The sequence below is a fragment of the Salmo salar genome, chromosome ssa16 (assembly GCF_905237065.1).
Source record: "Salmo salar chromosome ssa16, Ssal_v3.1, whole genome shotgun sequence".
Lineage (NCBI taxonomy): Eukaryota > Metazoa > Chordata > Actinopteri > Salmoniformes > Salmonidae > Salmo > Salmo salar.
Genome location: NC_059457.1, coordinates 70,019,775 through 70,043,348, shown reverse-complemented (window position 1 = coordinate 70,043,348; position 23,574 = coordinate 70,019,775). Strand labels below are relative to the sequence as shown.

The 23,574-nt window shown below is 43.4% G+C and overlaps 1 protein-coding gene across 3 annotated transcripts in view; it reads left to right on the top strand.

Annotated features, from left to right (window-relative positions):
- LOC106574413 (E3 ubiquitin-protein ligase Midline-1) overlaps window positions 1-23,574 on the top strand; it is a 53,254-nt gene that overhangs the window by 7,555 nt on the left and 22,125 nt on the right. Inside the window, exons 1-2 of one of the 3 annotated variants that reach the window (XM_014150287.2) lie at window positions 4,900-5,197; window positions 16,861-17,632. In XM_014150287.2, coding sequence (XP_014005762.1) covers window positions 16,919-17,632 — 714 coding nt within the window. In that variant the 5' untranslated portion in view covers window positions 4,900-5,197; window positions 16,861-16,918. Of the gene's footprint in view, window positions 1-4,899; window positions 5,198-14,638; window positions 14,917-16,860; window positions 17,633-23,574 lie in introns of those variants that run through there. The other 2 variants (XM_014150289.2, XM_014150288.2) reach the window with 2 other exon arrangements.

Below are 23,574 nucleotides of genomic sequence, written 5' to 3'. Positions count from 1 at the left end.
CATGTAGAACCCTTTTGGAAAGGGTTGTACATGGAACTCAAAAGGGTTATACCTGGAACCAAAAAGGGTTATTCAAAGGGTTATCCTATGGGGACAGCCGAAAAACCCCTATAGGTTCTAGATAGCACATTTTTTTCTAAGAGTATAGATCAATTAAAAGGGAGTTCGAAATCTCTCTGCCAATAACAGCTAGTTTTCAGTTTTCCAATCCCCACTTCGACCACTCCCAGACAGTCCTAGCTAAATTATTGCTTGAGAAATTGCTCTTTGCTAAGAAGCTATTTTTTGTTTCTTTTTGACCATTTTAATGAGAAATATCACAGTAAAGTACGTAATTGTTACTCAGAAATGATTTGATATTGAGATAAAAACAGCCTTTCAGACTTTTAACTGTTCAGGGTTGATGTAACGGCTGTCGTAGAGAGGGGACCAATGCGCAGCGTGTTGAGTGCTCATAGTGAATATTTATTTTAACTCAGAATACTAAAGACAAAATAACAAACAGCCAACAGTTCTGTCAGGTACACAGACTAACTAAACAGAAAATAACTACCCACAAACACAGGTGGAAAAACCTCCTACTTAAGTATGATCTCCAATTAGAGACAACGAGGACCAGCTGCCTATAATTGGAGATCATCCCCCCCAAAAAAAACATAGAAATAGAAAACGAGAACTAAACATAGATATAGAAAAACACAAAACACCCCCTGTCACGCCCTGACCTACTCTACCATAGAAAATAACATCTTACTATGGTCAGGATGTGACAGTTGAAACTATTTCAGGTGAAAGAAACCCATTGTTTGACTTCCCATTGAGATCCTTAGAACTTTTTGTTTAGTTTGGACCCTATTCAGAACTTTTGGAAGGTGAATGGAGAATTTAAGGAAAATTAGTAATTCGAGATTTTGATAGAATCCACGACTACAGCCTGGCTCAAAGGCGTATTAATGGATCACGCGACCTAATGGCCGCTCATCACCATTTTTAATTCCTTTGCCATAGCTAACCCGTGGCCGCTCATGTAAAATGCATGGCTCGGATGAAAGTTCCTATCTCTTAGCCCCATTAAGCATTTCTCTCCCATCTCTCTGTCTTTGATGCCTAAAGATGATGCATAACTTTCGTAATAGCGAAGAGCGAAGTGAGATATTCCAGTTCTGAGCTAGCCGAGGGACTAGACCTCTTGCTCTTTGTTTTGAAGGAAAGATAAATCACGTCTATCCCTAACGGGCCGTCACATTACACACTGCATTACTTCTAGCTCCACTGTTAGGGGAACTGACTTATTCATGACTTTTTCATAAACTTGCATTTTTATACACCTGGATATTTTTAGTGTGACGTTGCTAGTGAGGGTGTATGGTACAGGTGGTAGCCCGCCTGGGAACTTAGTCGTCGCCCATCCATATTCGTCCTCTTTGACTTATTCTTTCAAGTCGTTTCCATCATATTTTGATCGTTTGTTCTAAATTATTAGAAGACGTGTTTTAACTGTTTTATAAGCCATGTTATATATTGTATACGTTCAGATTGGCTGAACAAACGCCCAGTGCTCACCCCCCCCACACTGGATATGAGTGGTGCGCTCATTAGATATAATTTCTCTCTTTAACCATTTAATCTCCAATAACTCCAAGCGTCACAGTTTACATGGGCACTCGACAAACAGTGCCTACATACGACGCGCGTTAAAAAAAGGATTAGCTGGCTGTCGGGATGGGTTTGGCACAGCACAGTTCCGCTGTAATCCGTGCGAGTTGGTCATAGTAAATACATGAAACATATACAGTATTTATGTCACTAGATTGAGGATGTTGAGGATTATAGCACATCGCACCATCACAGGGTCCAAAACCTTATTTCACCCAATATGTTAGTTCCTTGCCGGAGCCTAGATGGTGTCAGTGATGGGTGGGTTGAGGACGATAGCAGAGAGGACGTGTTTGACAGTTTAAGGCCTCTTTGTAATACCGTTCCCACTGTGATAAAATGGTGATGCTGTGTGACATGCCAGTGTTGTGTGTGTGTGTGTGTGTGTGTGTGTGTGTGTGTGTTTGTGTGTGTGCATGCATGCTTGTACCCATATGTGTCTGTGCACATGCACGTGTGTGTGTGAACTGGATTTCCCCTGTGTGACAGAGAACAAGTTCAGTGCCGGGCGAGGGGCATGTGTGTTTGCCAACACTTCCAGCATCGCCGCAAACTGGTTTCACTGTGCAATGCACTGTTCACCGCTGGATTTGATTCAGCATCAGGACGTCTACTGAACCATAAAGAAGAAAACACACAATTCATGATGCTAAAGATATTGATGTTGTATTGCCATTCACCCCTTGTAGGCTATCTCACTGGTTTGTATCCCCTGGCAGAAAGGAGAATGCAGTATTCACTGGTTATAGTCATTATTGACCTCTTCATTTGTCCCTGAGTGGTCATTTCATTCAGTTTGTGTCCAATTATTAGTTATTGCCTAGCAACCACAGCCGACTCATAGGAAGTCCTTGAACAACATAACACAGCTAAAAGAGAATGTCTGGTGCTTTCAGCTGATGCATGTCCTTTCTCTCTGTGTCTTGTTGAACCACGCAGCCAGGCATACCTGTGGAATTTGGTGATTAGATCTAAAATATTGGGCCATTTTCTAGGTGCCTGTGTTGAGATGCCAAATGCAAACACTGGCCGTATATATCACCACAAAGAGTAAAAAACCTCTTTAAAGGCCCATCTGAACTCAGTTATAGGGGCAAAGGTCACCAAGTGAAGAAATGTGTTTGGGATTTGCCTGGAGGCCATGACGCCTTAGAGCGTGATGCCCCCCGAGGCAGACGTGTACATTTATTAAAGTGCCCTCCCTTTTCTGTGAGTGCTTTGTCAACAAAGCTATGCAGAGAGCTTTAGATTTCCACTCAGCTTTAATAAACTACCACAAACATGTGCAGGAGCTTCACTGTCAGACCATACCAGTTCATTGCAGGAGGGAGTTGAGATAGATGTGAGTGGTGAAGATGGGAGATGTTGATAAGGGAGTGTGTGTGTGTTATCCATAGCGGCAGTGCCCTCTAAATAATCTGGTAACAGCCCTGGTCAGGCTTATCCCTTTAATGGGCTCACTTAGAGAAAGGAGGCCATCTCCTGAACATTCCAAGCATTCCACCACGTTAAAACCAAGGCTCCCGAAACACGTCCTAGAAAGAAATGTAGAGAAACCCCCATATAACAGCTTGTGCTAATAATTTATGTCAGTTTCAACCACAATAATCATCCACAGAGAGCTAGCATTTTTACTTCGTACACTATGACTTTGCACTACTGATTCCACAGACATTGTGTAGGTTAACAATATTACTTCCACGTACTAATTCGATTGCAGTCCTTCCAGGAAGAACAGAGAAAAGAACGGTATCAATAAAATAAATAATACATCAAATCCTTTACATTGGAGGACGCAAGGAGCAACCTTGTTAGAAATGACCTTTTTGACTTGTATAAGAGTCTCTTGAACACTGAGGAGGCTGAAGAACGCTGAGCTCCGTCTGTGTGCTGAGTGGCGTGCATTGTGTTATTACAGCCGAGCCGGGGGCTTTCCAGCCAGGCTCTGTGACTGGAGGTCTATTGTGGGCTTAATTAAAGAAAGAGTCTGTGCTGTGGGTATTCATGTGCTTTCTGAAGAGGCCTCTCCACCTAACAGCACATCCCAAAGCAGCAGCAGCTCTCAAAAGGTTGCAAAGAGAACGGGGCTTTTATTTGATTTTCTTTTTTTACTCTAAGGGAAACGGAGGATATCATCTTACTCTGGAGATGAGCACTTATTTACTGAGGCTATTCTGGCGTAGTGTTTTCCCAAAGGTAGAGAAACCTCTCTCCTGCTCAAACCTGCTACATAGTCTTTGTCTTAAAACGTACAATATTTTTTTTCTATCATGTTTCATCAAATGTGCTTAGCTGATATAAAAGCATATTTTGGGAGGATACAATAACTTAGCTTTTTCAGTTAAAAGCTCAACTCTTGTCGAAAATGAACCGTAGATGGAAATGGATTTACTTGTCTTTCTCAAAAGTACATTTTTAAACTGTGCCTTACTCATCCGGTTCCAACTCTAAAAATAAGAGCCAGAATCACTGCCACGGTCAGGGTGCTTAACTGGCCAAGCGCCATGAGTCATTCCATTCAGCCAAGGGCTTGTTTTAAACTTCAACTCTTTTCTGACGAATTTCAAGCGTATTACATTCTTTTTCCAAACACGTTTGCTTTGAAATGCACAGATTCTAGAAGGGGAGGTGGCAGATTTGAACTTTTCAAGTGACTATGATAAGGTCAGTGAGTCACCCAGTATAATGCAGAGGTTGAGGGAGAACGAACGCCCTACTCATCTCCAGAAGCAAATGACTGGGGCCAGAATCTTTAATCTAACCTTCTTTCGTTTGGGGAGAGAAAACAGCATGCTACAATTAACTTTTGCAAGTGTGTGTGTGTGTGTGTGTGTATGTATGTGTGTGTGTGTGTGTTTGTTTGAGAGAGAGAGAGAGACATAGAAAGAGAAAGAAAGCGAAAGAGTGAAAAAGCGAGAGAGCGAGATACCAAGAGAGATACCAAGAGAGAGACGAAGCGAGACAGAGAGCTTTGACAAGATTGCAATGAGCGTGAAAATGATAAATGCGACAATACCAGGAGGGAGAGAAGATTATAAACCAGGATTGGTGATTGACACATTTTAATTTCAGCTGCCATAATCCCACAACAGGCATACTGTACCAACTGACTGCACAGCGTGGGCTGTCCCTGCTCTAGCTACAGTACCTACCGATTGGCTCATCTAAAGCAGGGCCGCCCACTAAGCTATTTGAATACAGAGTGGAGGGGAGGGGGAAGGGGAGGTGGAGTGGTGAGCTAGATTCCCTCCTCCTGCCTGCGTGTTCTCACTGGGCTGGGGAGAGGAGCGGCTTTAGGGTGCGAGGGAAATATGCCATGAGAGGCGATGTGACAGCCAGAGACAGACGCACACTGACACAAAGTTCCCCCAGTCGGACTGGAGTATTTCTGGGCTACTACTGCTGCAGCTGGTGTGTTGTAACGGAGAAGGAAGGGCCTCTTCTGACCTGACGGTTCAGCAGCTCAGTTCAGCTCTTTCATTTCTTCTTCCTTTCTTATTTCACTCTGTTTATGGACAATGGGATTTTAACCATGTGGCAGGTAAGGAGGACTGTGATTGATTGTGTGGAAATGTTGTTATGTGGTCCCTGAGGCTGTGGGGTCTCTGGTTACTTAAAGCAGGGGTCATCAGGAGTCCTCTCCAAAGCTCTTTACATCTAGTGATGATGATATCACAGAGAGAGATGAGTTCTAATCATCAATAACTGGGATTACAGTTACAGATCTAATGATCGTATGACCATGGGGTTAAATAGGTAACATTTCCAGATGGGACTACCACCATATACTTGTGAGGTAGTTAATTTAGAGAATATTCTACTGTATCAATATAACCTATTGAATTTGAGTATGATACAAGTGTGCTACTTCCGAAACAGTGTTATTGTGTTTATGAGACCAGAACAGGTTTGCAGTTTGGGGTTATTACATAAGTAGTTGTTATAGTGCCTTGCATATTCAGATGAGGGGACTGTGATATGTTAAATCTTTTTGAAAGCTGGAATACAGTGGGACTCCTAAGGGTGCATGTCGTGATTGTATCAGCACAGGGAGTGATACCTCTGTTCGCTTCCACAATCGTTTTCATGTGACCTAATTGTGGGATGCTGACGAGCTTATGTCGTCTTAGCAGACTTTATATGAGAGACATCGGTGGGGTGTTCGCAAAGTTAGTGTGGTGTGAGAAACCTGAACTGTTAGGCTTTTTAATGAAGAGAATTTGACACACTGACTACGGGGGCGGCATGGGTGGGGTGGCAATTGGGAGGATGGCGTGTGTGTGTGTGTGTGTGTGTGTGTGTGTGTGTGTGTGTGTGTTACCTGCATGTGTGTGTATACACATGTGCACTTGTGTTTGTTTATGGTATGTATTTCTGAGTTCCTCCAAATCCACTCAGCATACTGCTGTCAACATGGTGTGATACTGATCACACTTAGGAGGGAAGCAGAGGTCACATCTGCCCATTCAGCGACATGTCCTCTCCAGCCAGGCATGCATTTGACAATGGTCTGCTGAGGACTCCTGTCCCTAAGCACAGTACTGTGGGTCAAAGGCACAGAGATGCTTCTCTAACCTTCTCTCCCCTGGTTCCAGATCTATTTGTTCATGTTTGGCATGACAATGGCCATATGAGGTGACAGACAGCACAAATATATCTTGGATCAGGCTTTGCATTTATTTTCTTTGATAATGAAGGGAGATCTGTGATTTCAAGATATGGTTGATGCTTTGTTAACCTGTTATAAAGCGGTCCACAGTCAACTTGGTCAGTGGAGACGAGTGCTTGAGGACCATAGTCTGATAAGCTCTCGTGGGGCCACTTTGACCTGCCACAGGACATGACAGACTGTGGGAATGAGTCACTGTGACTTGCTCTGTGTTTGTCACTGGGCATAAATATAGCAACAACAGCATTGTCTGTTTGTCTCTGCTTTCCTCTGTCTTTGATGTACTTCTGGTCATGTTGTGTGTCTTGTTGATATAAGGTTATTGGATGGATGGTGACTTAGCTTTTATCTTTGCATTAGTAGTGGCAGATTTTCAGTTTAGTACAGTTGTGCTGTTTGCTAATTGCAATCTGGGTATCTACGAGCAGGAAATGAGCCACAGACAGTTTTTTTTTCTCTTCTGCGCCAATGCTTATGCGTTCTTTGATTACTTGGTCCAATAGATGCATGAACAATATTTCCATGGTAACTTCTTCTGCATTGAGCCTTTGACAATGAAAGACTTGTTTGGGATTTTGGCTCTGCCTCTTCGATCAAGGAAATCGTGTGGACCGGAATGCAGTTTTTCAGTTTCCAGCGATCAGCCATAGTCATTCGGCACAGTAGAGCGAGAACAATTGAAATAGGAAAAGTGTGACTTTAGTTTGGTGGTTGCCATTTTGGGGGAAATTATGGAATGATGAGAGCCTTCTCTCTCAAGATCCAGAGAAGCAGATTCTCAAATGTATAACGATGTGTCTTTCTGCACGTCTGCATTGTTGCCACCAGAGAGCGTTCTTTCTTGAAACGTCTTACAAAGTCACTTTGATGGTAATTTTCGTGTATAAACTGAAGAATTGAACAGAGTTCTCACATTCATATCTCAAGAATGGACAAACAACACTATTAAAACAGGCAAGATAATAGACAGGCTTGTGCATGGTACATTGCACAGAAAACCCTGAAGAAGAAGGCACTGCGTGCTGAAACGTTGGTTGCTATACCCATTACATATTTGGGAGCATAATTAGGCTGCAACTTTCTTTCTTTTTATAGTTTACTCTCCGTTACTCAGTACTTCTACAAAACATTTTCGGCGTGTGTGTCAGCTTATGTCTTTTACAACAGAAAACTCAATAAAAGGTGTAGTATTTGAAGTGTGAAACATAAACAGATATCACTTACACATAGGCTGCTTAAACACCTCCCATAGTGGTTTCATAGAGCTTCTAACTTGATCCATGTGTAGGGTGTTATGTATGCTGTTATGACCTTATATGACTGTTTACCAGGTCAGTTCAAGCATGCCAAGGATAACCTGGGGTCAGCCTCTTGGAGTGTGACTGATGGAGCAACCAATAACCCGTGGTCTTACTGACATGTCAGGACGAGAGCCCCCCAATCCCACGTGTCTGCAGTCTATAGCGACACCTTCTGCTGGTAGAAATGGGTATCAGTATGACTTGACGATGTGTGTCAGAGATAAGACAACCACACACACGCACACACACACACGCACACACAGGCGCACGCACGCACACACGCACGTGCGCGCACACACACACACACACACACACACACACACACACACACACACACACAGAGAAGGACACATGCACACACGCACACACAAGAACATGCACATGCACACACAGGCGCGCGCACACACACACACACAGGTGTAGGCACACACTCACACAAACGAGTGCACCCACACACACACCTTTATTACATTCCCACCTCTGACCTCTGACTGTTAAACTCAGTACCGTAAGCTTCCTAGCTCCATATAACATTCCACAGACACCAGGTAAAGTTTTCCTACTCTCTCCACCCCGGCACTGGGTCTTTGACTCTGCCAGAACTGGCTGATGAGTGGAGAGGCATATGTCACCCCTGACCCCTCTCTCCTCCCCTGTCACTGACTGACACTTAGCCATGTCTGTGGAAACAAAAGCTGGGCCTTGAAGAGTATCACAAAATCACATCAACAGTCTCAGCTATTCTGAAAGGCAGACACTGAAAACATGAAAACATGCACACACACTTGCATAGTTGCTTGCATAGATCTCTCTCTCTCGTCATCTGTCTTGTAAGGGAGTGGAGCGAGGGAGAGGGGAACAACCCTATACGGTATGATGCATTATAGATGAAGGAGTTATGTACTGTTCACATTGAACAGGTCATATAAGATGTCTCCACCGTAAACTGGATAGACTCCAACTTTCTACACAAACTCATAACCTCACATATGTGACTCGATTCAGGAAATGAGGCGTATGTCGCGGGCCACTACTTCACAGGATAGACATTTTTTACGCTGATTTGCTGTGCAAACATGCAGGCTTGCACACAGGCACACGCATGCACACAACGCACACACACATACGTATGCTTGCACGCACATACACACACGCGTCATGGAAACTTTTCCATCTGGGCCTGTCAGCTTTATAAACACTATTATATAAACACATTCTTCCCCAATCTGTCCCCAACACAAATAAAAATTTTAATAAATGTTTTTATTATTATTCCATGTCTGGGCCAGTCAGGAGGGGGGAGTGAGATGAGGATCATAGCCAGAGAGACCCCCCTGAGTCAGATGTGCCAGTTTTTGGTTCCGGGTCCCCCCCTAATCGCCTGGCTCGCACCCCAGCCTCAAATACAGCGTCCAATCCCATTAGTCGTGACTGACTCGATCCTCAACATGAAAGTCTCTGATTGGTCACAGACACAGTGGCAGGAGCGGATTATGGATAAACAGGCAGGGTGTCTAGGGCCGAAACAAAGACAGGCAGGCCAAAAGTGAGGGGGGGGTGAGAGGCTAAATGCTAACGCTAATGAGTCTGACGGCGGTCATTAGAGATTATTAGGGGGCACTGCATGAGAGAGAGAGAGAGAGAGAGAGAGAGAGAGAGAGAGAGAGAGAGAGAGAGAGAGAGAGAGAGAGAGAGAGAGAGAGAGAGAGAGAGAGAGAGAGAGAGAGAGAGAGAGAGAGAGAGAGAGAGAGAGAGAGAGAGAGAGAGAGAGAGAGAGAGAGAGAGAGAGAGAGAGAGAGAGAGAGAGAGAGAGAGAGAGAGAGAGAGAGAGAGAGAGAGAGAGAGAGAGAGAGAGAGAGAGAGAGAGAGAGAGAGAGAGAGAGAGAGAGAGAGAGAGAGAGAGAGAGAGAGAGAGAGAGAGAGAGAGAGAGAGAGAGAGAGAGAGAGAGAGAGAGAGAGAGAGAGAGAGAGAGAGAGAGAGAGAGAGAGAGAGAGAGAGAGAGAGAGAGAGAGAGAGAGAGAGAGAGAGAGAGACTATATATTAGACCTGGTGTCAGAACAGTGGAGGGACTGGGGCTATGGAACTGTAGCTGTGACAAATCTGTTTGTATGCCAAGACCAGAGGGTCCAATAGCCATTTAGTAGTGGATATTTTCACACTCTCAACAATGACATTGGAAATATGCCTACAGTATGTATTGACAACAAAAGCAGACATCAAGGGCATTAAGACTATACAACAAATGTTAACATCTAATGTAACAAATGTAAACATCTATAACTTCAGGTAAATTGTAAAAGGGGGGGGGGGGGGTCAGCTCCTGAAAGAAACTTTAGGGTCAGGAGTTAATCTCAGATGCTCCAACTTTGTGTGTCTGAAAGAGATTGTTATTACTCTTAAAAGCCAATCCTCTAATCTACCATTAGGTTATTAAACGTGTTCGGAGAGAAGAAAAAAAAAATGTCAAAAGTCCTAGGTAGCTAGAACAGTTTTTTTCAATTTTTGGACATGGTTTGGAAACTATAGATTATGTCCTGATATATGAACTATGGACATGTGAGCTTTGATTCTTATTATATTGTATAAGGATTATAAAACAATAATTATTCATTTGTATTTTTTTGGTCCCTTTTTTCAACCCTAAAATAATGCAATTTTTTTTCTTCCCATTAACAATGGCAAAAAAAACTGCTATTTGATGTATGTATGTATGTATGTATGTATCTCACATCTAATCCCCAAAAGTTGGGTGAGATGTAGACAAGACATGTTTGTATTTACACTACCTATAAATGGTTAATTCTCTTGCCCCAAAACACATTGTGCATCTCCTCCCATTTTTCGCCCATCGCCCATGAAAGTGCATACGAATACACACACTGATTATGTTAGCTAGGTCAATGCCTTTGACCTACTTTGAGCGTTGCGCTCCGTGGGATGCCACAGTCGCTCACGTCAAGCCACCGGATGGACAATATTACCCTCCATTTTGTTACAGCAGCTTTCTGCTGGTTAATTTATTTATTTGTTTAGTCTATTTTATGTTTCAGGTGTTCTGGGATAACAAACGTGGGATTATAAAATGGCATCCACTGTATGGGATCTCCCTTTCCGGATAGTCCCATTGTACCGAACTGAAAGGGAATCTTGACCACATATTATTGAAAAAGGGGTGTTTTGTTTGGCTACTCCAGCTACAAACATTCACGCAAGCTTATCATGATAGCATAAGGGCTATTTTTACATCCAATTTCAATATACTGTAGCTTGAAGGCGTTAACCAATCTTCAATCAAATACTTTCCCTTTTTGTCTCAGAGCATCTGATCTTTGCACCCTTATAGTACATATTGTCTTGCACTTTCATCTTTTCATCCACTCTTCATGAAGTGACTGTTTTTATAAACTGGAGAGAAAAATGATCAGTTTCAAATGTTACAGATCAAAGATAGTGAAAAAGCCACAACCTCGAGTAACTGCATTGAATTAAAGATACAACCAGTACCTCCACACACAGACAAGATATCCAGAGAGACACAATGGGATATGCACAGTGCTCTAAATCAGGGGTTCTTCAACTTTTTCAGCCAGGGACACAAATGACAAATTCAATGTTTTCCTGGGACCCAAGCTTAACCGAGCAAAACATTTTAGTGGTCCCCCTCTTGAAGGCAGAGAGAATTTTTTTGTTGTTTTAAAGTTAATTTCCTGCAATTCTACACATTTTGTCATGGGCATAGAGAAAATGGTGTTGATTTAAAGCAATTTTTCTGCAATTTTACACGTTATGGCATGGGGCAGAAAGAATATGTTGCAATTTCATAACAAATTGCATGCAATTCTACTAAGTTTTCCATGGGGAAGAGATATATATATTTAGCATTTTTACAGCTAATTTCATGCAACTATACACATTATGCCATGGGGCAGAGAGAATATGTTGCAATTCCATAACACATTTCATGCAATTCTACACATTTTGCCATGGGGAAGAGATGTATATACACTGCTCAAAAAAATAAAGGGAACACTTAAACAACACAATGTAACTCCAAGTCAATCACACTTCTGTGAAATCAAGCTGTCCACTTAGGAAGCAACACTGATTGACAATAAATGTCACATGCTGTTGTGCAAATGGAATAGAAAACAGGTGGAAATGATAGGCAATTAGCAAGACACCCCCAATAAAGGAGAGGTTCTGCAGGTGGTGACCACAGACCACTTCTCAGTTCCTATGCTTCCTGGCTGATGTTTTGGTCACTTTTGAATGCTGGCGGTGCTTTCACTCTAGTGGTAGCATGAGACGGAGTCTACAACCCACACAAGTGGCTCAGGTAATGCAGCTCTTCCAGGATGGCACATCAATGCGAGCTGTGGCAAGAAGGTTTGCCTTATCTGTCAGCGTAGTGTCCAGAGCATGGATGCGCTACCAGGAGACAGGCCAGTACATCAGGAGACGTGGAGGAGGCCGTAGGAGGGCAACAACCCAGCAGCAGGACTGCTACCTCCGCCTTTGTGCAAGGAGGAGCAGGAGGAGCACTGCCAGAGCCCTGCAAAATGACCTCCAGCAGGCCACAAATGTGCATGTGTCTGCTCAAACGGTCAGAAACAGACTCCATGAGGGTGGTATGAGGGCCCGACGTCCACAGGTGGGGGTTGTGCTTACAGCCCAACACCGTGCAGGACGTTTGGCATTTGCCAGAGAACACCAAGATTGGCAAATTCACCACTGGCGCCCTGTGCTCTTCACAGATGAAAGCAGGTTCACACTGAGCACATGTAACAGACGTGACAGAGTCTGGAGACGCCGTGGAGAACGTTCTTCTGCTTGCAACATCCTCCAGCATGACCGGTTTGGCGGTGGGTCAGTCATGGTGTGGGGTGGCATTTCTTTGGGGGGCTGCACAGCCCTCCATGTGCTCGCCAGAGGTAGCCTGACTGCCATTAGGTACCGAGATGAGATCCTCAGACCCCTTGTGAGACCATATGCTGGGTCGGTTGGCCCTGGGTTCCTCCTAATGCAAGACAATGCTAGACCTCATGTGGCTGGAGTGTGTCAGCAGTTCCTGCAAGAGGAAGGCATTGATGCTATGGACTGGCCCGCCCGTTCCCCAGACCTGAATCCAATTGAGCACATCTGGGACGTCATGTCTCGCTCCATCCACCAACGCCACGTTGCACCACAGACTGTCCAGGAGTTGGCGGATGCTTTAGTCCAGGTCTGGGAGGAGATCCCTCAGGAGACCATCCGCCACCTCATCAGGAGCATGCCCAGGCATTGTAGGGAGGTCACACAGGCACTACTGAGCCTCATTTTGACTTGTTTTAAGGACATTACATCAAAGTTGGATCAGCCTGTAGTGTGGTTTTCCACTTTAATTTTGAGTGTGACTCCAAATCCAGACCTCCATGGGTTGATATGTTGGATTTCCATTGATTATTTGTGTGTGATTTTGTTGTCAGCACATTCAACTATGTAAAGAAAAAAGTATTTAATAAGATTATTTCATTCATTCAGATCTAGGATGTGTTATTTTAGTGTTCCCTTTATTTTTTTGAGCAGTTTTTGAGCAGTGTATATGTATGTATATATGTATGTGTATATATATATATATATATATATATATATATAACTAATGTCATGCAATTCTACACATTATGCCATGTTAATATGATATTAGAGTGAGAGTGCAAAACAAAATCAAAGGGGGACCCCTGGAGGTCAGGGCCCTGGCCACGATAACTAAAAGTTTAGATAGCTGGCTAGACTAACTTACCAATCCAAAAATTGTTAGCTGACAAGGTACATTGAGTGACTGACAGTGACTGACATAACAAGAGAAAAACTGCTGATGCACAACCAAATTTCAAAACTGCACCATGTATTCTACTATTGTAACTCTCAACAGTTAGCTGACAAGGCGCATTGAGTGACTGACAGTGACTGACACAACAGTAGAAAAACTGCTGATGCACAACCAAATTTCAAAACTGCACCATGTATTCTACTATTGTAACTCTCAACAGTAAGTTGACCCCCCCCTCATACTTTAAAAAAGGTTGCTCTAAATGTTACTTAGGACCATATAACTTACTCACAGTTAAGGCAAATGTAGCTGAAAGTGATAAAGTTGCCTTACCGGTAAATCAAATGGTTAGGTTTCAACTTGGTATGAAGATAGTGTAGCCTCTTCTTCACTGGTCATATTTCAGTCTGGCTATGGCCTAGCTGAGTGTCAGTCTGAGTCTCCATTCTTTGTACCTGTCCCAACCTAGCTGCAATTGCCAAACAAGCCACATTTAACTTTCTCAACCAAAACCTGCCTGATGCACCATTTTAGTTACAACAGAAAGGGTTAATGCCATGAATGTTACCAAATGGAGAGTACTGTAATTCAGCTTGTGACTCTCTCTCACTCTATCAGGCATATCAGCACACTAACATAACTCCACACAGTATTTTATTGATCTTAAAGTTTCAGGCTCTGTTCAACTACTAACCCTTGTTAGGCCCTTTGGGAAGGTCATCACAGTCTATTTTTCACAGAGGTCAATAGGAAGAAGAGTCCAAGACTAGTGTCTAAACCCATTACATGTCATAGAACTTTACGCAAATATTGTTTTACATATCTGTACGTGTACCCCCCCAGTGTACACAATGTGTTTTTCTCAGATCTGAAATTCACACAGTATTTTAATGACACGCGTTACATTGGTTATTCTTCTGACACCTATCCCTGCCCGATTTCTCATTGGACCACGGCTATAAACGAGCAGAAGGGAGAGAGAAGACAATACCCTCTCCCTCACCCCCTCTCTGCCCCTCTCCTCTCTTCTCTTCTCTCCCGCCTTCCCTCCCGCACCTCCACTGTGAGGTCCGACAGACTGCAGTGTCACTTTTTTTGTGTGAAGTGGGATTTGTCCACAGAGCTAACCGCTCTAGTGAACCGCTCTCTCTCTCGCTAACTTTCCTGGAATTGTCGGGACAACTCTGTCCTTTCCTGTTGTGCCTCTGTGGCTCCTGTGAAACTCCTGTGAAACGCTGGTCGGCAGCCACACTAGACGACTCTGCATATTCAGTGTGTGCGTGAGGAGGATAAGGGATAAGCAGGCAGCAGAGCGATGCCTGCTGTGGACCGGTGTTCCACCCTGCTGTGTCTCCATGCTCAGGGCTCTGTCCTCTGAGCTGCCTGTGTTTCTGATTCGGGCTCTTCAGCGTCTGTAGCATCGTCCTCCTCCTCAGCAGAGATGTCTGCGATGCTGAGTGCACGGGAGCGAGATCCATCGGTGGGTACTGAGTGGGTAGGCTAAGAGGGGATCCGCGTGCTAAGGAAGGGCAAAGACCATGGCAAAGTCTGACGGGGGCTCCACTTCATATCAAATCAAATTGTATTGGTCACATACACGTGTTCAGCAGATGTTATTGCGGGTGTAGCGAAATGCTTGTGTTTTTAGCTCCGACACTGCAGTAATATCTAACAGTTTCACAACATATACACACAAATCGAAGTAAAGGAATGGAATTAAGAATATATAAATATATGGACAAGCAATGTCAGAGTGGCATAGACTAAGATACAGTAGAATAGAATAGAATACATACAAGATGAGTAATGTAAAATATGTAAACATTATTAAAGTGACTAGTATTGCATTTATTAAAGTTCTTACTTGTTTTGGACTTTTACCAGAGGAATATATTCAGCTGTTTCATGGTTTATCTGGTGCTATTAGGTTGAGGGCAGACACTTTGACATGCCGTCGCATACTTTAATGGCATACACCGAAGTCAAGGGACCGATGTCGTCGCTGAGTTCAGGGAAACGATTGGGTCACTGCAGTTGTCTCTGTGATAGCGAAGTCATTGTTACTACGGTGCGTGCTAAATGGATTTATTCAGTTCTGTATCAGTTCAATTAACGTAGGCAAGTTTGGTGTACGTGTTTCAAACTTGTGACTTATTACACAATGTATGATCCTTAATAATGAATGTGTTTGGTCACTACAGCTTCTGTCCGATGCCCGAAGGTTTAAGCATTCTACAGTTGACATTCAGTGAACTCACTGTCCCTGATCAGAGGAATTCAGAGACCATTCCATACTAAATAAGAAGATTTGTGTCTGTCACAGTTTCGCAGGGGTAGGGGAGTGGCGTTGCTTAGCAGTCTAGTCCCACTTGGAACTAGGTCAGAGAGATGTATAGTACCGTATTTGCTGGACACACAAGTACAGAAAACAGTGACATCTGTTGAAAATGCTGCACTCAGGGACATCCCTGGAAAAACGGCTTTATTAGAGGACGGATTATTCTCTGACTTTGAAGGTTTATTCACTTATTGGCACTACACTTTGAAAAAGGGTTCAAATTGAACCGTTCAATTTTATCAGGTCAGCATTACCATGGTCAAGTAAAATCACATAATGGTTTTGGGTAGCTGTAAAATCATGATATTTCCTGGTAGAGAGGTTCTGTTTCCTGTGCTCTGCTCAGCATCAGTTTATTGAAAATAATTTGCCCCTTGCTGTACTCAGCCAACCTGAAGTCTGAGGGTACATTTTCACTGCCGCAGGATTGAGAGAAGGGCATGACGTCGGGAGAGTATTGGCACCGGCCACCTCAGACAATGGCATGAGTGTTTAGTTGACCTGTCTAGACAGCATTGTGGGGGAGCACATTTCAGTTCTCTGTTCTGATGAGTGATTATCTGCATTCAGAATCAATTGGGGATTAGATAACCCACCTGGAGGTCTACAAAAATGATATACAAATGTATATTGCCAAATGTATTGAGTTGTGTAACCAGGTTTTCGGGTAGAAGTTAAAAACATCCCTCCTTATTGGTTTTGACAAGGGTTCTGAATCACCATCAGTCAACGTGTTACAGCTTGCCATTACGGAGACAGATGTTTAACATAAATTGTACTCCTGTCCTCTGTTTATTAACATTAGACAATTAAGACAAATAAATAAAGGAAACACAAAATAACAGAAGAAACTTTTGCTTTGTAATTTCTATGACCTCAACTTATTTAGCATCACACATATATTGTGGATATTTTAAACAATACAAGCTCTGATAGGTCAATACTCCACGTTTTTGTTGAATTCATTTTCATTGAAGTACGGAACGTGATGACAATGGAAATGATCAGTCAACTTTAGATAATCATTCACGTGTATTTATCTGAACGGTTAATTTCACCCCAAACTCTTTCTGTCCACCTCTCCAGATAGCTGAGCAGTTAACCTGGATTTCGCTGACACCGCGCCTGAGTTCTGCTTGAGAGGATGGACGCGCTGGAGTCAGAGCTGACTTGCCCAATCTGCCTCGAGCTCTTTGAGGACCCACTCCTTCTGCCCTGTGCCCACAGCCTGTGCTTCGGCTGCGCCCATCGCATCCTGATATCCCACTGCGCCTCTAACGAGCCCGTCCAGTCCATCGGAGCATTCCAGTGCCCCACCTGCCGCTATGTCATCTCTCTCAGTCCGCAGCGTGGCCTAGAAGGACTGAAACGCAACGTCACCCTCCAGAACATAATCGACCGCGTCCAGAGGGCCGCCTCCTCCGGCCCCCTGGCCCTGCTGCCCCACAGCGGGCCCAACTCCCCTAGTGAGGACGCCGGGCGATTCGCCCTGGCCCTGGTCCCTGCCTCCACCGCCATGACCAGCCCCGGAACGCCGCCCAGCCACGTGCAGTGCCAGTTCTGCGAGCAGGACCCGCCGCAGGATGCCGTCAAGACGTGTGTGACGTGCGAGGTGTCATACTGCGACGAGTGCCTGCGCGCCACGCACCCCAACAAGAAGCCCTTCACGGGCCACCGTCTGATCGAGCCCATGTCGGACTGCCACCTGCGGGGGCTGCAGTGCCTGGAGCACGAGGAGGAGAAAGTGAACATGTATTGCGTCACCGACGAACAGCTCATCTGCTCGTTGTGCAAACTGGTGGGAAGACACCGAGACCACCAGGTGGCGGCCTTGAGCGACCGCTACGAGAAACTCAAGGTAAGGGATGACTTTTTGAATGTATGCATGAACCTGGTCGCTATGCTCTGCTGGTGGACATGTTGTTTTCAGGAGGGGAGGCATCAGAACTGCTGTGGATAATCTGTGTGACGGGGTAAAGAATTAAAAGCGAGATGTGAGGAGCTGCGGAAAGCTGTGTGTGAAGTGAAAAGAGTGAGAAAGTGAGATGCCTTATTGTGCACCCGTAATCGTAGGTGTGACTTTGTAAGTGCAATGTTGTGGTGAAGAAACACAGCTACCATATTTTGTTTTGAGTGCACTATAATCCTCACTAACTATGTAGCCTAGATTTCCAACAAAAATGATGTTATCTTTTTGTTTCATCATTAGCGGAGCGTCCTAATCATATAATTAGTACAAGTACTGCACCGCCCCAAAATGCCAAGAGGGTCTCTCTGCATCTCTCCTGTGCAGGCAGTGTGAAAATAGGGGCTCATTAATGATGGGGAAGATGGCTGCCTCCAGAAGGTTGAGGTTAAACAGTGGTAATCGTTCTGTTTGGTGGGGGTTGGTTTAATTGAGTGTGACTGGTAGGTCGTGTTAGAGGCTGTTAGGGAGGGCCCACTGGGAGATGGCCTGGTATTACCCCCTCTCTGCGGGACAAATTAAGACAAGAGTTTGATTTGTGAGAAGGCCATGTGTGATCACTGATTTTCAGTTTGGCATCTTTTGCAATCTGGTCCATCTCTCATGTGTATGTTAAGGGGTCTAGAAAAGTATTCTGATTACAGAAGTAACACATGAAGTCCAAATTGTAACTATTATCAGTGCTTAATTTGTAAATCTGGAGGTTCTGAAACAAAAAGTCAGCGCGAGAGGGGGGTGACCTGAGCTACCGGAATGCATTATAAAAAAAACTGTTTTATAATAAAGCATTGCATGCATATCATCGTATTTGCCTAGTAGAGCAGTAGAGTAGAGGCACTTGCAGAAGTTGCAAAAATGGGGAAATTTTTTGGAGCCTAGGGTCTGGGAAAAATGTGTCCTTTTATAAAAGCATTTCATGCAATTCTGTCATTTTAAGTGACTGGTGACTTTAGAAAGAATATTTTTTAATACAGCACAAATTATAGAAATTACAGGCTACTTTGACACTGACAAACTGATAATCTGAGATTAATAAAAACTACCTTGTCTTGAATCCATCCAAACGCCTAGGCAGTAGGTGTGTGGAGACGCACAAAGGCTGCGTTTATACAGGCAGCCCAAATCTGATCTTTTTTTTCACTAATTGGTCTTTGACCAATCAGATCAGCTCTGAAAAAGATCTGATGTGATTGGTCAAAAGACCAATTAGTGGGAAAAATATCACAGCCTTATTGTACAATATGAGGACGAAATTATAATCCTAAAAAAGCTTTCCACTTTCACTGACTCACCCAATGATCCACAGCTCACTCACCAGTCATGGACAATGGACAATGAGTTTACTTTGTAAACAATGCTGTTCACTCAACAGGCCTATTTGGAAGTTGATAAAATATGTTGGTGTCCTACAGACAGATTCTCTTTTCAGCAGGAACCATTTACTTTACAAAACATATGTTTCTTGCGATTGTATTTGAAATATTGCGAAAGGTCTGTTTTGGCTGCATGCTATTCGCTGACTGATTTGCAACGCGTTCCTGTGGCCAATCCTTGTGATTGGGCTACACACAATCCACTCATATGCTATTTATTTTAAATAAGCCATTGATCTTCTGTGGCTAAATTATAGACGTATTCCTAGTGTAGTATTCTGAATTATTTCATTTATTTCTGAACAGACAGACAGCAGTAATTCTATTCTTTGGCAAATGTATTTATTTCAATTTCTCAGGGGTGCTGCAGCACCTCCAGCACCCTTCCCGTGGCTATGATTCTAAAAGGAAGTAAATGACGAAGTGCAACGCTGGAGAGGCGATAGTTGCAGGCTCATGTCCGTCAGAGCAAGAGAGACGGGGAGAGATCATAGAAAATGAATATCATTTTAGTTCTGTGAGGGATTCAAGAGTACTTCTCTCTCTCTCTCTTCACAGCAACGGTTACAATTACCAGGCTACAATTATCTTTCCCCTAAAAAAGGTTTATTTTTACATTGCGAACGGTGTAAATAATGTTTCATACCAGGATCGGTAGGCTACCGCATACTGGCAAAACTGAAGGTGCCGGATCCTATTCCGGCAGGATCTGGGCCAAATTAAGCACTGACTATTATGTTCAGTGTGTATTGCAAACAGTGAAAAAAAATGGTCATGCCACGAGAGGTAGGCTACCGGATCCTTGCAGAACTGAGAGGTGCTGGATCCTATTCCGGCAAGATCCAGCTCAAAATCAATTCATATTTTTGTTTATGTGCCAACTACTCAGTCACACGGAAATAGAAAAAAGTGTCAGCTTACTAATATCAATATATGCCTTCTAAGCTACTGTCACAAAACATGCCATTTCATCCTGTGTGTAACAGTACACTGGCTTTTTGATTTTCAAGGAGATGAACCATTGACGGAGGGTTTTTTATTCTACACTACAGTGTCTTTCTGCCTCACTTCTATATTATGTATGCGTTATTAAGGTCAGTGGATCTCCCAATTAGTACACTGAATACTGTCATAGTGGTATACATGCATTTCTCATGGATCTTCTGCGCTTAAAGGGCATTGCACAAATGAGCAAACCAGAGGATACACAATCATGTAAGAATGCAAGGGCCGGTTACCGTTCTGCCGCCCTAGTTGAGTCCAAAAAATGCCGCCCCCCCCCGCAAAACTAGAATGGGTACCTGGGTGCATGATTATAGACTTACTCTGAGGCTTTGGGGTTCTTGGTTATAACATGGAGATAATTCATGATGCAGTGACAACGCAATACCACATGTAGGCACAGCAATTGTAAAATAAACACATTTCGACCTACTGTAGAGGAAGAACATGCTGATGTATGTCCAGTGATGTCAAATTTGTTTTCGGAGTAATATTCTCAGTGTTGAGAATCATTTACATTTTCCAATTTGACTCCAGTAACAATTAAGCAACGGAATGCAAACATGAGCGTTTCTTAAGTCCAGGTAGTCCCTCTTTGTTTCAGTCAGTTTTCTTCCATTTGGAGCCAAATGAACACAACCTAGGATTGGCTTACAAAGGGTTAATACTCTCACTCTGTGACGGACCTGCATCATAAGGCCTCGTGTTGTAGTCTAATCTCTCTCACTTCACCTTTTGAAAGATTTAAAGATGCGTAGCGTTATGAAAACACTCTTGTAACGGTAGGCGAATCTCGGATGTAGGTCACTACTACCGGAACTCTTTGCACCACACCATGTAAAATTCATACAGTATTGATTTTGATTTTTGCTCATGAAAGAAAACATTAAGGATCATTAAACGTGTACTAATATTAGGCGGAGCTGCCTAACGAGTGAAGGGAAATTACTGTCCTATGATTGCCGTATTTTCAGTGGTGGCAGTGGGCCTCTGTGAAGGGGCTAGGTCATTGTGGCTACACCCTTTCCTTTTGGGAGATAAAATTACCAATCACGGAAACGTACAGAGAGAGGAAATGGTTCAAAATAGCATCAGAGGTCCATGGATTTGGGTCATAGAGGAAGCTCTGATCTAACAATGCAGAATGATGATAAACTTGTAGTAGCTAAGCAAAGACCTTTGACTGTCCTCTGTCTTCCTCCCCTCCCCAATGGCACAGCTCCTGGCTTGGCCACAACTCATCACTTTACTCAGCCCCAGTACAACTTCTTCCTCCACGCCCTGGAGTAATCGAGTCCTACTGTTACACTGTCATGACCCTTTGCCTACAGCCTTGCCCCTGATCTACGACTGGCCATGCAGATGACTTTGTGTCTCAAGGGTCTAGGCCAAGGGACTGACCACAGACAACACAAGCATTGACAAGCGTTATCATGTACAGTATGTTATGCGGCATTATGGCTTGCATTCTCACAACTGGCAGAGTAGTGTCAGGAGAAACGTTACGTTTATCATGAACATATAGTGATATAAATGATTTTGTATACATTTGATGTCAACAAAACTACAAAACTAATGGCACAAAATCACATGGATCCTGCAACTTTCCCACATGGTGTACACATGAAGGCCTGGAGTCCATTAAGTGACAGTAAATAGCTCAAAATTGCTTGCCTTTCTCTGTAAACAAAATCACTGAGTTTATATCAGATAGAAACAGCTTGGGAAAATGAAACAGGAGAAACGGAGAACTGAGGGAGATGAAGAGAAAGTTGACACACGTAAAGGTGCAGAGAACGTAATGGCACACAAACTAATATTGAGACAAGATACACAAGCAAGACAGACACATTAATAATAAAGCAAAATGTGAATTGGCAACATTAGAGAAGTTGATATACAGTCTATGGCTGTTACAACATTCTGTATCCTCTGCTCAACAACCAACAAGATCTTACAGTCTCACTTCAGTATTCAACGTTTGAATAGTGGGGACAAATGTCAAAACTCGACAGCTGTGTTTAGGTATTAATTGCGACTGGTTAAGGTAAGGGTTAAGGCTTGGGATAGGGTTAACCCTGTGAGACCCAAGCATAGGCCTCTGATTATGGGTTAGGGTTTGTAGAAAGTTTGTAGAACAAAGTTGCAAAAATGTACCATCAATGGTAGGAAGAATTTGTGTTAATAAAGAAACTGTAAAATTCTATAAAAAACACATAAAAATGTATCAAAAGCATTGACGTGCTGGCGCATGTCCTGTGGGTCCTGGGGGTATGATCTTTGACCATCTGTAACTTTCTCACTCATCATTACAAGTTCTGTAATCAGAACAAGTCCTCATTTACTACTGCGACCTGGCCAAGAATAAAGCAAAGCAGTTTGACACATACAACAACACAGAGTTACACATGGAATAAACAAACATACAGTCAATAATACAGTAGAAAAATACAGTGTGTGAAAATGAGGTAAGTTAAGGGAGGTAAGGCAATAAATAGGCCATGGTGGTGAAGTAATTACAATATACCAATTAAACATGGGAGTGATTGATGTGCAGAAGATGAATGTGCAAGTAGAGAAACTGGGGTGCAAAGGAGCAAGATAAATAAATAAATATAGTATGGGGATGAGGTAATTGGATGCGCTATATTACAGATGGGCTATGCACAGGTGCAATGATCTGTGAGCTGCTCTGACAGCTGGTGCTTAAAGCTAGTGAGGGAGATATGAGTCTCCAGCTTCAGTGATTTTTGCTGTTTGTTCCAGTCATTGGCAGCAGAGAACTGGAAGGAAAGGCGGCCAAAGGAGGAGTTGGCTTTGGGGATGACTAGTGAGATGGAGCGCGTGCTACGGGTGGGTGCTGATATGGTGAGACTTAGTAGAGACTTGTAGATGACCTGGAGCCAGTGGGTTTGGCGACGAGTATGAAGCGAGGGCCAGCCAACGAGAGCATACAGGTCTCAATGGTGGGTAGTATATGGGGCTTTGGTGACAAAACGGATGGCACTGTGATAGACTGCATCCAATTTGTTGAGTAGAGTATTGGAGGCTATTTTGTAAATGACATCGCCAAAGTTGAGGATCGGTAGGATGGTCAGTTTTACGAGGGTATGTTTGGCAGCATGAGTGAAGGATGCTTTGTTGCGAAATAGGAAGTCGATTCTAGATTTTATTTTGGATTGGAGATGCTTGATGTGAGTCTGGAAGGAGAGTTTCCAGTCTAACCAGACACCTAGGTATTTGAAGTTGTCAACATATTCTAAGTCAGAACCTTCAAGAGTAGTAATGCTGGATGGGCAGGCAGGTGCGGGCAGTGAACGGTTGAAGAGCATGCATAAACTGCCTGCTACTCAGGCCCAGAAGCTAGGATATGCATATAATGGCTAGATTTGGATAGAAAACACTCTAAAGTTTCTAAAACTGTTAAAATAATGTCTGTGAGTATAACAGAACTGAAAT